Source organism: Perca fluviatilis, chromosome 8 (genome assembly GCF_010015445.1).
Source record: "Perca fluviatilis chromosome 8, GENO_Pfluv_1.0, whole genome shotgun sequence".
Lineage (NCBI taxonomy): Eukaryota > Metazoa > Chordata > Actinopteri > Perciformes > Percidae > Perca > Perca fluviatilis.
The window spans coordinates 29,892,927-29,907,413 of NC_053119.1; the positions used below are offsets into that span (position 1 = coordinate 29,892,927).

Below are 14,487 nucleotides of genomic sequence, written 5' to 3' on the forward strand. Positions count from 1 at the left end.
GAAAATAAATTGGTCAGAACTGTCTAAGAAAGATCTTAATGAATATTTCAGTCATTCTGATGCTTTGTTGGGTAATATTAAGGTCCCAAAAGATGCCTTATTGTGTCGGGATATGAACTGTAAGAATGTACAACACTGTAAGGATTTATGTTACCTGTATGAGGCTATTGTGGAGTCTCTCGGTATCTCGAGCAGGCCTCTCTTTAAACATAAGACAAAAGTGTGCAATGCTAAGCCAGGTTGGAAAGATCATGCAGAAGAGCTCCATGCAGAGGCCCGAAATGCTTTTAAAAAATGGGCTGAGTCAGGCAAAAGCAGGCATGGCCCCTTCTTTGAAAATAAGAAATGCACTAGATTTAAATATGCACTTCGCTATATTAAAAGAAATGAAAACACTATGAGGTCAGATTCACTGGCATGGAAGCTGCAAAAAAATAATGTTAATGACTTCTGGAAAGAAATAAAAACTATGAATAATTGCAAAACATCTCTCCCATCTAATATAGATGGTGTGAGTGGTCCTGATGAAATTTCACAGTTATGGCGGAAACAATATTGTTATACTAATTAAACCTATACTACTGTTAAACTGTGTAAAAAGTAATCTGTTTGTAGTGGATAATGTAGAGTTTAATGATGATGTTGTTGTCACTTCTGCTGAAGTCAATGAAGCAATATTGAAGTTAAGAGATAATAAGGCCTGTGGTCTGGATAGTATTACAGCTGAACATCTTAAACTTGCCAGTAAGAAACTGTGCCCTCTGGTAGCTATGTGCTACACAGGTTTTTTTGTTCATGGAGCATTACCTGATTCTATGCTCTCTGTTGTGCTAGTACCAGTTATTAAAGATAAAGTCGGGAAGCTGAACAGCTCAGATAATTACAGGCCAATAGCTCTGGCCAGTGTTATGTCCAAAGTGCTGGAGACAGTTCTATTGTGTAGACTTGAGAGGTACGTCCTGCCAACTGATAACCAATTTGGTTTTAAAAGAAAGCATGGCACTGATTTATGTATTTTTGCACTAAAGGAAATTTTAGATAAATGTAATAGGCAATTCCACAATGTTCATGTGCTTCATTGATGCTTCTAAAGCATTTAGACATAAAATTGTCTAAAAGTGGGGTCCCTGGTTTTTTAATAAGAATCTTGGTTTATTGGTACTCACATCAGACAATGAGAGTGAGATGGGGGAATGTTACATCTGTCCCCTTCCAAGTGACCAATTGTGTCCGCCAGGGTGGAATTCTGTCTCCTTTTCTTTTTAATATGTATATGAATGATTTGTCTTTGATTTTAAACGCATGTGGTACAGGTTGTAGGGTTGGTGACTCACTAATTAATCACCTTATGTAAGCAGATGATTTGGTCAATTTTTAGCCCATATAGTGCTGGTCTCCAACAGCTTCTGAGAATATGCACACAGTATGGTGCTGATTTTGATATAAAATACAATGCTAAAAAAAAACGAGTAAGATCATGATTATGAGAAGTAGAGAAGACAGACAGTCAACCTTCCCTGACTTCTATCTGTCTGGCACTGCACTTAGGGTGTGCAGTGAGATTACATATTTGGGCCATATTATTGCAAATTACCTGTCTGATGATAAGGATATCTATAGGCAGCATCGGAAGCTGTATGCTCAAGCGAACATGCTGTGTCTTAAGTTTAGCATGTGCTCTGTATCTGTGAAGATCTCACTCTTTAGAGCGTATTGTACACATTTGTATACTGCCTACCTGTGGTGTCGTTATAAGCAAGGCAGCATTAGAAAACTCATAGTGGCTTATAATGACAGCATGAGGCTGCTGCTGAGAGCTCCAAGAAGCTCCAGTGCAAGCCATATGTTTGTCAGTGTCGGGGTACCTACCTGCTCTGCTGTTTTACGTAACCTGATGTATATATTTATTTGTAGGGTATCTGAGTCAGAAAATGACTTGACCACTGTTTTGGCTGTGGAACCATTGGCGAACATGTCTATATGTCAGACACTGAACACTGTGGAAGGTTTTGTATTTTTGTATTTTATGTTATACTCTGTGTGTTTTTTATTGTGATATGAATCCCCCTGGGTTTGAAATAAAGTTTATATATATGCAGAAAAATTCTACGTTACGCACAGAGACAGGGCTCACATAGTAGGAGCTGATAAATGAATAAAAAGATTTGTGCCGTAATGTGTAATGTTGTAATTTTTTTTTTTTATGATATTGGTATTGAAAAAAGTATTGTTTAGGTACCGGTATCGAAGTCACGGTATCGGTATCAAAATTGCTCCATCAACTGAAAGATGAACGATCTGACTGTTGATCTTGAACAGTTCGTTGGATTTTTGAAGACATTTTTATCAGCTGTCTTTCAGTTTAAGCAGTTGCATGGTCCGATATTCCTCATAAATGCTGTAAAAAGATCTGTTATAACCTGTAGTGTGCTTGTTGCGGTGAGTAGTATTTTACACGAATGACTAAACCTATAGTCTTGACTGAGACTGTTCTGTGAAATAAAAATTAGTTTCACTGCAGAACAGACGGGCCATATTATCTTCCAGCCATCTACACCTGCATACAGTATTTATCCTTTTTTCTTGTTACGTTACATTCATAGCAGAATTGTATTGTTTGACTAAACTTTATTGGAATTGTCAAGGGACAAAACCAATCGGGAGTTCAATTACAATGTTTAGTGTGGCCTGTCACCTAATGTACAGTGTGATTTAACATGCATTAATATATAATGTACAAAGATTAATAAAACACTACAGCTGCTCAGCTTAAAAGGAACCTACTGTGTCATCCAAATATTGTGGTACTGTCTAGTGCACACACGCGCACGGCCAATATGCTAGAGCTGGGCGATATGGAAAAAAATCAAATATCATGATATTTTTGACCAAATACATCAATGTCAATATTGCAGCGATATTGTAGGGTTGACTATTGGTGCTTTCACAAAATATTAACACAAATAGCTTCCTTGCCACCTTTGATGACAAATACCTGTGCTACCTACCTTTGCTCTCTGCGCTTTACTCTTTGCTCTGCGCCCTACCTAGTGTTGCGCAAAGAGCAAATTGCGTATCATGTGTAGGTGTCTCAAGCTGTATAATAGGAAAAACCCTGCTTTACTGTAAAAGATTGGTTACGATTAAAACCAGGAAAAGACAACACTTGTGTCATATTACGATATTCAAAAATTAAAGACGGAATCTAGCCTCATATATTGATGTCGATATAATATTGATATATACAATGTGCTATATCCCTGCAAATGGTTTCACATTATTCCACTGATAGACAGGCAGCAATGCACAAGACAAATACTGCTAGCAAGTTAACATGAATGTAAACAATGCAAGTTTCAAAATGTAAATGTAATTTCTAGCGTGCCTGCTAGAAATAGAACCGACGCCTATTTTTCACGCAACACACAAGCGTGTTGGAAGCATTTCCAGGCAAAATAGAATAGGAAAAAGATGTTTATATGTCGTTTAGACATGAATACATATTAATAAATGACATGTTGATGTTTGAAAGCCTCTAGATTTTGATATAAATGCAGATATAAATGTAATTAATTTGTTTTTCTAATATTGCACCTGTCAATACAGAATGAAATATTCTGTAGCCTATTTTTCCGTCAATACTGCCGACGTTGTCTTTGCTGTAATCAAATAAGTATATATTTATGTTTAACATGGTATTTCATTTTATCAATGGGAAACATACATGTGTCCAGACAAGGCTAGCAGCAGCAGCACAGCGTTAGACACGTTTCTAGGGTGTGTAAAGACATAGAAAAATCCACGCAGCTGACACGCAACAGAAACGCAACGCTCACGCCACGCAGCCAGTGTGTAACCGGCCTAATTCTGCACCAAGGCTGAATTTCGGGAAAGAGTCTTCAAATACAGTATTAGGGGACCACTAAGGTCTATATAAAAGCATCTAAAGAGCACCATGTCATGGGACCTTTAAAAAAGAACATGAAACAAGTGTGCCACACTGAAAATGCCTTCTAACACATAATGGAGTATCAGGAACACTAATTAGCCACCTGGAGGCCTGTGAATTATCTATCACACATTTGATACAACAGGACTTTTACGTATTGCAATTTTTGTATAAGTCAAAACACAGTGTGTGTGTGTGTGTGTGTGTGTGTGTGTGTGTGTGTGTGTGTGTGTGTGTGTGTGTGTGTGTGTGTGTGTGTGTGTGTGTGTGCACATTACCTGTTGTAGCATCTCCTCTGTAGAGGCTAGTTTCTGCTGGTGTTCCTCCAGAGAACTCTGTAAGTCTCTGATCTTCTCTCCCTGGGCCTCCACCTGGTCGGTCAGAATGCTCACCTAATGGGTGACATATTCATTCTCTATTAGGACACATACTGAGACACAGAGCCGAACTGTGCAGATGCAGAAAAGGATGCATAGTAATGTCGCAGATGGAAACTCAGAGCCATAGAAACAAATGCATATACACATATTTATTCAGAAACCAACAAACCACACAATAATGTAGTGGCAAAGATTTTCTTTGTTAAAAAAAACACCACCTACCCAAATTTCACGTGCACACAAACATACATTTTACTTCATACACGCAACACCATGTCTCTTTCTCTTCTTTCACTCCACACACAAACACACATTCATCCTGGCATACATCAACTGCAACACACATTTACTCAGCAGTCTGTCGCTCAGGAATGCGTTGCACATTTAGTATAACCTCCCTGAGAACACGCTCACCTCCTGCCAAACATCACACACACACTACAATTCTCCTGTTTTCCTAAACTATGCAAAATCGCTCTGACAGCAGCTGATTCTCTGTCACTTCAGCTTCTCTGAATGTTACCCCTGCAGCCATGTCCTGTCTCACAGCACTCTGGCAATAAAGAATCTCGTGCAAAGTTTCTGGCTCAACATGTATCAAAATCCAGATTACAACGAAAGCAAGGACATGTGTTGTTACAGAGATGTGTGAATGATCTGGTAGCCTGCGCTAACAATGACTAGGCCCACAAAGAAGTGAGTAAATGAATGAACAAGTACAGTATGTGAATGAGTCACATCTAACATAGTGTGTGTGTGTTTAGCACCTTAAACATGCATTTGACTATTACCTGACAAATGTAATGTATGATCTATCAGCTATATACCCTTATTTAAAGGTGAAGCACCACAAAGCAAATAAAAGATGAGGCGTGACTTTGATATGACTGTAAAAACCTTCTAATGTTGAAGAGAAAGACTCTCTTACCTCTTCTGTGTTCTGCTGCTGAGCCACACACACACACACACACACACACACACACACACACACACACACACACACACACACACACACACACACACACACACACACACAAATGTAGGTGAAAGGTCCCCACTAGGCTACAGGGAAGTTAGTTACTATACACAGAGTGTGTATATGCTAACACAGACACAATGAAGCAAGACACCTCACATAAACAGTCCTGAAGGAGAGGCAGGTGAAGAGAAAGTAAAGCAAAGAACATTGAAGCAGGCAACCTGTTAACAGCCAGTTAAATCTTAAAGCCCCAGTCACCTTGTATATAAACCAATCACAGCTGGTGCAAGATGCAGAATGTGTAACGAGTAGGTGTGGGAGTGAGTGGTGGGTGGGAAATGAGATATGGACTTTGACAACTTTATGAACCGGAGTGATCCAGGCAGGTGGTGCATTTTAAATCAACATCTGAAAAACAGATCCACTCACATACACACAAGTACACACAGGTGAAGAAAGCCTCAGTTTGAGAACTGTGATTTAAGTTAAGAGCGAGGTACAGGGATCACCGCTCTAAGAACCAGCTATTAAAGTGATCTAAGAGCAGCGAGAGCCTGTTGACATCATATAGTGACAAGATATATAATCTTCTGCCTTACCACGGTAGCGCTGATGTTGAAAGTTACTGTAAAAGTTGTCAGTAAACACACGCTTAGACAGTTGAAGCTGTCCGGGCATGTTTGTTATGAAATATCTAAAGAACTAGGATTACAGACTAGAAACTAAGATGTTTTTTTCCAGTTTGGCATTAATCCCTCCAGACAAATCCCTGGCTCATTTACTCATAGTAGGAATTCAAATAATAATGTCAAAATAAACACATCTGTACTAGATTACAATTATGATTATCTTTGATTGTGGGGGTTTTCATTTTTTAGCAGAGGTAGAATGACAAAAGTCCCACTGAATCCAATGCAGAGGCAGACAGATGTGTTTTGGCAGTAGAGCAAGGAGGATGACACGCAACACAAATTCCCCCCTGGAATTGAACCAGGGACTTTTGTGTTTCCATGGTACGTATTTTAGACTGGACAGTCTCAGAACACACTGGTGAAACGTATTGATTGTGCAGTCTTTCATGCAGTCTGAATCTCCAAATTCCCAGTTTGAAATTTTAATTTTGGAATGCCTCATGAATTCAGATTTCCAACTTGGAAATTTGAGAGAACCTCAACAAACCCGACATCACAATCCAACATGGCTGCACCGAGCATCAACAGTACTATAGGCTGTGTTTTTTTGAATACACAGAAAAATGCATTTTGGTACAGTGTTTGTACCTGTAAAGTACCACATAATGCGTTGTTATCAAATGGTATTGCTAACAATGGCTAACCTGGCTAGAGTCCCCCAACCCGTTAAATATAATAGTTTTCTGACTTGTTACAGAACATGGTCAACTCCGGCATGATTACATTCACAGTTCCCACCTCAGACTTTCGAGGTAAACGGAACGTAGCATTAGTATAAACACACACACACACACACACACACACACACACACACACACACACACACACACACACAGATACAGATACACACACACAGACACAGACACAGACACAGACACACACACACACGGACACACAGACAGACACACACACACACACACACACACACACACACACACACACACACACACACACACACACACACACACACACACACAGTTCTGACCTGTAGCACCAGAGACTCCTTGTCTCCTTCTAGGCGGAGCAGTCGTTCTTGGTAGGTTTCATTGTTGGCTGGAACACACAGGTTTACCTGGATGAAGACACATAAAAACATGGAGGTAAAAAAACTGAGCACCACTATTTTCTGCTGGCCATTGTTCTTCTTACATGAAGGACTGAGTTAGCTTTATTTTAGTCTCGCATGGCCAGACCTTCCTCCACAGCGCTGCGGAGGAGGGTCTGGCTAGACAAAACAGCATTCCGGGTGGAGGAGGGTCTGGCTAGACAAAACAGCATTCCGGGATAGGAGAAAAAGGGCTCTGGTTTATTGGCATTCCTTTAAACCAATCACAATCGTCTTGGGCGGCTAAGTGCCGGGCAGAGCCACGGTGCCGCTGCAAAACAGCCTTGGGAAGGAACTTGTTTTGGTGGAACGTGTGTACGTTCAAAGGTTGTTTGTTTTTGAATATAATAGTTTTCCGACTCGTTACAGAACATTGTCAACTCCGGTATGATTTAATTCACAGTTCTGACCTCAGACTTTTGAGATAAATGGAATGCAGCATTATAAGGATAACACACACACACACACACACACACACACACACACACACACACACACACACACACACACACACACACACACACACACAGACAAACACACAAACATGGCCACTGATTAGTAAACATGATGCAGCATTTTCACCAGACAACTGCAACTGCAACTAGACAGTAATATGAAGATTAACACAACATTACGGTAAATGTACACATACACACACACACACACACACACACACACACACACGGTTCTTCATTGGTCATGTGCCCCTAGGTGGCCTAGTGGTAGAGGCTCTGTTCTTGATGGAGGATTCTGACCTGCGGCACCACAGCAAACGTGTCTTTTTCATTTATTATTGTGCACAGGTGTGTCGTAATTAACTTAAAAGAAACTCAGTCACTCGATGTCTGCATCAGAGCATATCACACAGCGTGGCACAATCATTGTCTGAAGCAAAGCACGAATGTTGCTGAACGAATAGCAGATTTATTCCACCAAAATGCCACAACAAAAGTGAAACCGCAAGTCCCAGTTAAACCACCACTGCAAACCCTAATGTTTTACACAGCATCTGCTTTTTTTTAATACAGCCAGTATTCAAAAACCATAGCTCACACTGCAAGCTGTGTACACTTTGTTGTTGTGGAGACAGGTCTGGCAATGCACAGATGGCCTGCCCGCTATACCGCTTTCACACCGATGACCAGGGTTTCACCAAGTTTGGAAATTTAAACCAAGCCAGTCAACATGGGTATATCCCTGGTATGACAATTCAGAGATCACCTGGGACAACCTGGGAGCACTGCATAACAATTACCTTAAGTTCTAGAAATGGGCGTGGCTTTACACGTCATATTCAGTGAACAACAAACATCACTCCCATCCAGCTGTGTACCAACAGAACTGTTTTGTAGCTACTTGAAATTGTCATTGTACAGTAGAGAGAGAGAGAGAGAGAGAGAGAGAGAGAGAGAGAGAAAGAGAAATAAAGCTATTTGATGATGGTTCCGCAATAACTACATTCTGATTTCTCCCCCTCTGCATAGTTATTGCAGCAGCTGGACAAGGAAGTAGGTTACTCTAGTATCGATGTTTGACCATTTTAAGACAAGGGGAGAACATTTCTCCTTGTTTGATTTCATTTAAAGTAAAGATGGGCTTTGCTGTTGTCTTCACGACTCATTTTAAAATAGACAGAGAGAAAAAAAGAGAGAGATTTGCGCTATGCAGCAGCCGAACTGAACTGCAGTCTGCGGACGTTTACCACTCTGGTGCCGTGATGTGTGCTGAATGGATGTCGCTCGCTTGCCACTGCTGTGCCACTGTTGTAACACCTACAACTTTCATACAATATGGCTATTATTCAACTTTTCAAGATATCATATTATTAGAACAATTATCACTTTTCCACATTTCATACAACATCACCTTTTTCTTACACATTTTTAACCAGCAATCCAGTTTAGCTTTAGCATTAGCTTTTTTTAAAAAACCTTTCATTATTCCACATCTTTTTTACATTAGTGGTGTTATTCAACTTGTCAATGATATTCATACTTACTAAAACCATTCCCACTTTTCCAACTATTCTCACTACTTCAACTTCTTACGGATTTAAGCTATTAATCCAGTTTAGCTTTAGCAATTTAGCTTGTCAGCATTCACACGCATTTTCTGCAGGAAATGCATTTTCTAGTTAAATATGTTATCATTGTACATCACTTTGTAGAGATCTGTTTTCACTTAAGCATTAAAGGGTATTTTTCTGTTGATAAGTGTAAAAAGCCAAATTAATTAGCATTTCATCTTAAAAAATGTAATATTCATTCCAGGTTGTAAAACAATAAACCACAAAAACTCCAATGGGGAGTAAATACCTTTTATAGGGACCTGTGGCTGTTAAAGAAAGCTGTGCTGTCCCAGATTTTCCCAAAAATGACGGACACCTCTGTCAGATCATAAATCACACCCACTTTGTTAGATAAAATGAAAATTCTGAATATAAGAGTGAGAGTACTATGTAAGCTCCACATTAATTGCATGTTGATCCACTGATGCAAGAATCATGAACAGGATTGGTCTGTGCACAAGAAGATGATGCTGTTGCAACACAGAAACAATAAAGCACATGATGAAGAGTTAGGAAAAATCATCTGACTTATCTGACTCCTATTTATGAAAATTAATAATTTTTTACAGGACCATATCATTCCCATCTCTGTTCACTTTGAGGCTAACAAAACAAAGACATACAGATATTTTTTCTTAGCAGCCACACAGGCAATTGGGAGAAAATTATGTTTCAGGCTTTGTCTAGAAATAGAAATGCTTTGTAATAGGTTTTTACACACTGTGAAAGATATCTTTCCGTTTGGTCAGAAGCGCTTTTGCCAGTTTTATACAGTGGTCCATAGCTTTTAAGGTTATAGCCGAATGTGTGTTCCACAACTCAAACTAATTTAAATGATGTAAGGCTTAAATGATGTAGTCAGTACAGTTTCCATTTCTCTCTAAAGAGTCAGATTATCCTGTCTTTGAGTGTCTGTGTCCAGGGTTGCTGACTCTTTAACTACTTAGCCTGCTGCTGCTGGGAAATTGAGAGTGAAGAAAACATTATTATCCAGCTATGAAGCCTGGACCTGATAAGATAATGTTTCTGCTTCTGTCAGCTTCCCAGCAGAGGAAAGGCTCAACAGTCCCTTCACATACAATATGCTAAAAAATACTCAGTTTAATTAGAACTACATTTATCAAGATTGGTTACAAATACAGTATCTTTTGATGTTAAAAGACTTCAAGCAAGCTGAGAACAGCTCTACCAAACAAACCATCGCCTTGACCAACTGCCACTTTTCTCGTTTGAAAGCCATGATGTCTCTCTCTCATGGGTGGACCAAATTCTCTGGGCGGGCAAAGCAGAGACAGGGGAGGTAACCTTGCTCCTTATGACCTCATAAGGAGCAAGATTCCATAACGGCCCATCTGAGCTTTCATTTTCTCAAAGGCAGAGCAGGATACCCAGGGCTCGGTTTACACCAATCGTCATTTCTAGCCACTGGGGGACCATAGGCAGGCTGGGGGAATGCATAATAACGTTAAACGTTAATTAAACCTCAGGAAGTGAAATTTCCACGCCATGGGACCTTTAAAGCTATAGTGCATAGTTTCTGTCGACCCCATGAGGAATTTTAAGTAATGACAACGTCACTGTTGGCGCTAGGGATGAAACGATTATAGATTTTGTTGGTACGATTATAGTCTGAAAAATAATCATGGTTTAATGAAAAAAATAACACAGCAACAGTTTTGAATGTTTTGAAAATGATATATGATCAATCACCAACCTTTTTTATTTAAATTCATCTGAAAAGATTAGAGACTAGAGGTGAATCAGTCACACCACAAACCATATAGCATAAACATTAGACATGTGTATAAAACAAACCATCTGTTTAACAAGAAAAAAATCCACACACATTTGTCAAAATTATGATCCAAACACACGTCAAATTGCATTGACTTCTATGGGGCCGTCTGTTTTCTATCCCCCAAAAGGGGGCGCGGCCTTGGGTTTTAGCGAAGTACCCGTATGCGCCAGTTGTGCGTATACTGAGAAAGACAGAGAGAGTTGTGTGGAGCTGATAGTCTTAATTAGCTTTGTAGCAACTCATTTGGCAATGGCTTGGATGTAACAGACGTTCATTAATATCAAAAAGTTACGCACTAAAGCTTTAAGAAAGTTCCACCCTTTTAGCTGAAATGCTATGACATCAAATTGTATCATAGGTGCTTTTCTTTTACACAGAAGGACTGATAAGTAGCTTTTACAACACATTTTACCAAAAAATAATCATACAAACCATATAACTACAAATTTTGAGGCATTAGATATGAGACCAGTAAAATTGACTGACCACATAAATTCACTAGCTATACTAGATTGATGCCAAGGGGATTTGCTATATTGCTTAAAACAAAAACCATATATTTGACGTATGAATTATTAGCTTTTGTAAGGGACAACCATAATGTATCTCAAAAAGATCGAAGCGGTCTCAGCCTTTAAATGATTTAACTGAAGACCATGACCATAGCAAGCAGCTGTTTTCAGCAAGAAAACTCAGATAAACCCACTAAGCACTACCCCCTAGTAACAAACAGCACACAAACAAAGTTAGACTAGCTAGTGAACACCGTCGAGCATTTAGTAGCTAAATAGACACATATTTCACTCAGGGGTTGGCGGAGACCAAAACCGAGCTTAAAAGATGAATATTGGACTTATATTCATCAGGTACCTATAAATACAATTCCAAATGAATGCTAATGTTGCTCCGTGCAAGTTTCCTAACAAGTTAGCCACTCAACTTTATAAGGTGATAATATGGAAGTGTTGTGTTTGGTGGCAAGATTTATGGGGACAGAGATTTTAAGAAATACTAGTAACTAGTAACAATAAAGCTAAAGTTAGGTGCTCGATACATGGTTCTCTTGCAAAGTTTAATAAAACTTGGGGTCCATTTTTTGCACATGTTGAGGGGTTGATTTTTACAGCTATTCCAGAGTAGCCACCCTGATTGTTTAACATTAATTGTGAGTTTTTTCTTGTGTGAATTTGTAGCATGCTGGGATGTTTTTTATTTATGTGTATATGTGTATATATAAGTGAACATATTGGGCTTTTAATTAGCGGTGGGTGACCATTTTGTGTTTTTGTTTTGTTCTGTGTATTTGTTCTTGGGTTTTTTATTTTATTTTTATTTTTCTACTTGTTGTACTTGACACTGTTTTGACTCCCGAAATGTTACCTTTTGATTTTGTTATGTCACTGAAAAATCAATAAACAAATGTTTAAAAAAAAACAAAAACAAAAACAAAGCTGGTGTGAAATGGCAGCTACCAATCACCGCAACCATAACTTGTTTACAGTAATCGATACTTTAATGTGTTACATTCATCTCTGTCTACAGTCCACCCCATAGCTGTCTAAACTATGGCCAAAACACATTGCCTAAAATAGTTTGACATTCCAGAAAAGAATACAAAAAGCTTGGAACTTAAAGTACGTGCTCAGTGTAGATGTAATTGCTTGTAAGTGGCAGTTCCTGCCATCATGATGATGACCTAGTTTTGAAGAGGAGAATGTAAACATCTGCATTTAAGGCTTTGAGCTGGAACTCTTATCTGATGCTACCTACAGAACAATAACTGTAGAAGAAGCTTTAAGTACAAGACCAACAGAACTAACAGCTAACCAAAAGTGCAATGGTTAGAACACTGGTAGCATTTTAATTAACACATGTATTACATTTAAAATAAAAGGCATATAACAAAGATGCAGCTTTAGCTTGTTAGCCTCTACATAATGTAAAACATATTGGGAGTAAGCCATACATCTCTCTCTGATTGTCTAAGAACACAGAAAGAAAGAAAAGTCTAAAACCAGCATGTAATCCTTGCAGATCTGTCTGCAGCTGATGTCAGTGAGTTCAGAAGATGTACTGTATACAGACTGGGCAACCTGACACATTAAACATATTAACTATGTATATAACTATATTAACTATATTTAAACTAAACAAAGAGACAAGGAAACATGGGGTAAGAATGTGTAAAATCAAAAGACTTACTTTATGCTTTACTGAAACCCTTTGGATTATCTGTCACCAAAGGTATGGCAAAAATGGCAGTGTTAGGAATCTGAAAGTCTCCCTTAACTCCTAATATTTAGGTTTATAAGTACTGTTACAGTATGACTTTTGGTTTGTCACTCCAGTGGGAGAAGCCAGGAAGTATTTAAAATGTACTGTAATCGCAGATATTAGCATCAGACTGCAGAAGTAGGGCCATTTCAGGGAAATGACAGAGCACTTCAAGGGGCTGATAAAGGAAACCAGGCCAGTCTGTTACTATCTGTCATCGCCTGGTGAACTGTGTGGGTATGGAAGGAGACAAGAGAGTGAAAAAGATTTGGGAGCAGAATAATGTTTAGGTTTATCACTTTTGGGGGCATTTCTTTTCAAGACGAACAAAACACGTAGCTCATTTTTTATTTAACAACTACACTTTCCTGCAAAAGAGCAATTATTAAAGGTTGTACATAAGAGAAGTGACAGTAGTTGAAGGTATACAACACTATATAATAACAATGAATCTTAAATAAAACCATTTGCATGAAGAGATTTGTTTGTCTCTTGAAAGCTGTGCAGTGTTCTAAATGTTTTCCAATGGAAGTGCTAGCAAGAGGGGTGGGTGGGACTCCTAATGACATACAGTGTATATGAATGCATCCAGGACAGCATACTGTAGAGGACTGAATTGGGATCAGGATCCTGTGGGTCCGGCGGGATACAAATCTCGCGGGAGCGGGCATTTTTAACGTTGGTCGAGCCAGGTTACTGTACCTGCAGATCTACATTTAGATTGAAATATATTTTTCTTGATAGTGTTGAGCATGCTCTAAACATGCTTAATTATGTTACATATGGTGATAACAACAGATAGAAACTGCTGTTACTGTTACAGAGTGCACAAAACCGTTGCATTCACAAACAGTAAACTTAAGGACTGCACTGCGCGACACACAGGACCCAACACAAATCTCGCGAGAATGCTCATTTTGTTTTGTTTTTTAAAGATTATTTTTTTGTGGCATTTCCATCTTTAACGGATAGGACAGCTCTGAAAGGAGGAAGAGAGAGGTCAGACTCAAACCCTGGACTTTCTGCATCAACGTATAGACCTCCATATATGTGCGCCTGCTCTACCAACTGAGCTAACCCGGCCACACAGAGGATGTGCATTTTCTAACATTGCTGCGAATGGGAGCTGGCTGTCAAAAATAGACAGCGGGTCACAAGATTTAGATGCACTGCTTTATAGGTTCGCCTGACTCGGTTTTATAAAAAAATAATAAATTCACAGAGAGCATCCAGTTGAACACT

General features: G+C 39.0%; 1 protein-coding gene across 16 annotated transcripts in view; it reads right to left on the reverse strand.

The window, feature by feature from the left end:
* ppfibp2b (PPFIA binding protein 2b) overlaps positions 1-14,487 on the reverse strand; it is a 131,316-nt gene that overhangs the window by 48,113 nt on the left and 68,716 nt on the right. For 15 of the 16 annotated variants that reach the window (XM_039809423.1, XM_039809422.1, XM_039809419.1 and 12 more), the window contains 2 exons: positions 6,986-7,072; positions 4,228-4,341 (listed from right to left, as the gene is read on the reverse strand). In XM_039809423.1, coding sequence (XP_039665357.1) covers positions 4,228-4,341; positions 6,986-7,072 — 201 coding nt within the window. Of the gene's footprint in view, positions 1-4,227; positions 4,342-5,257; positions 5,380-6,985; positions 7,073-14,487 lie in introns of those variants that run through there. The other variant, XM_039809434.1, reaches the window with a different exon arrangement.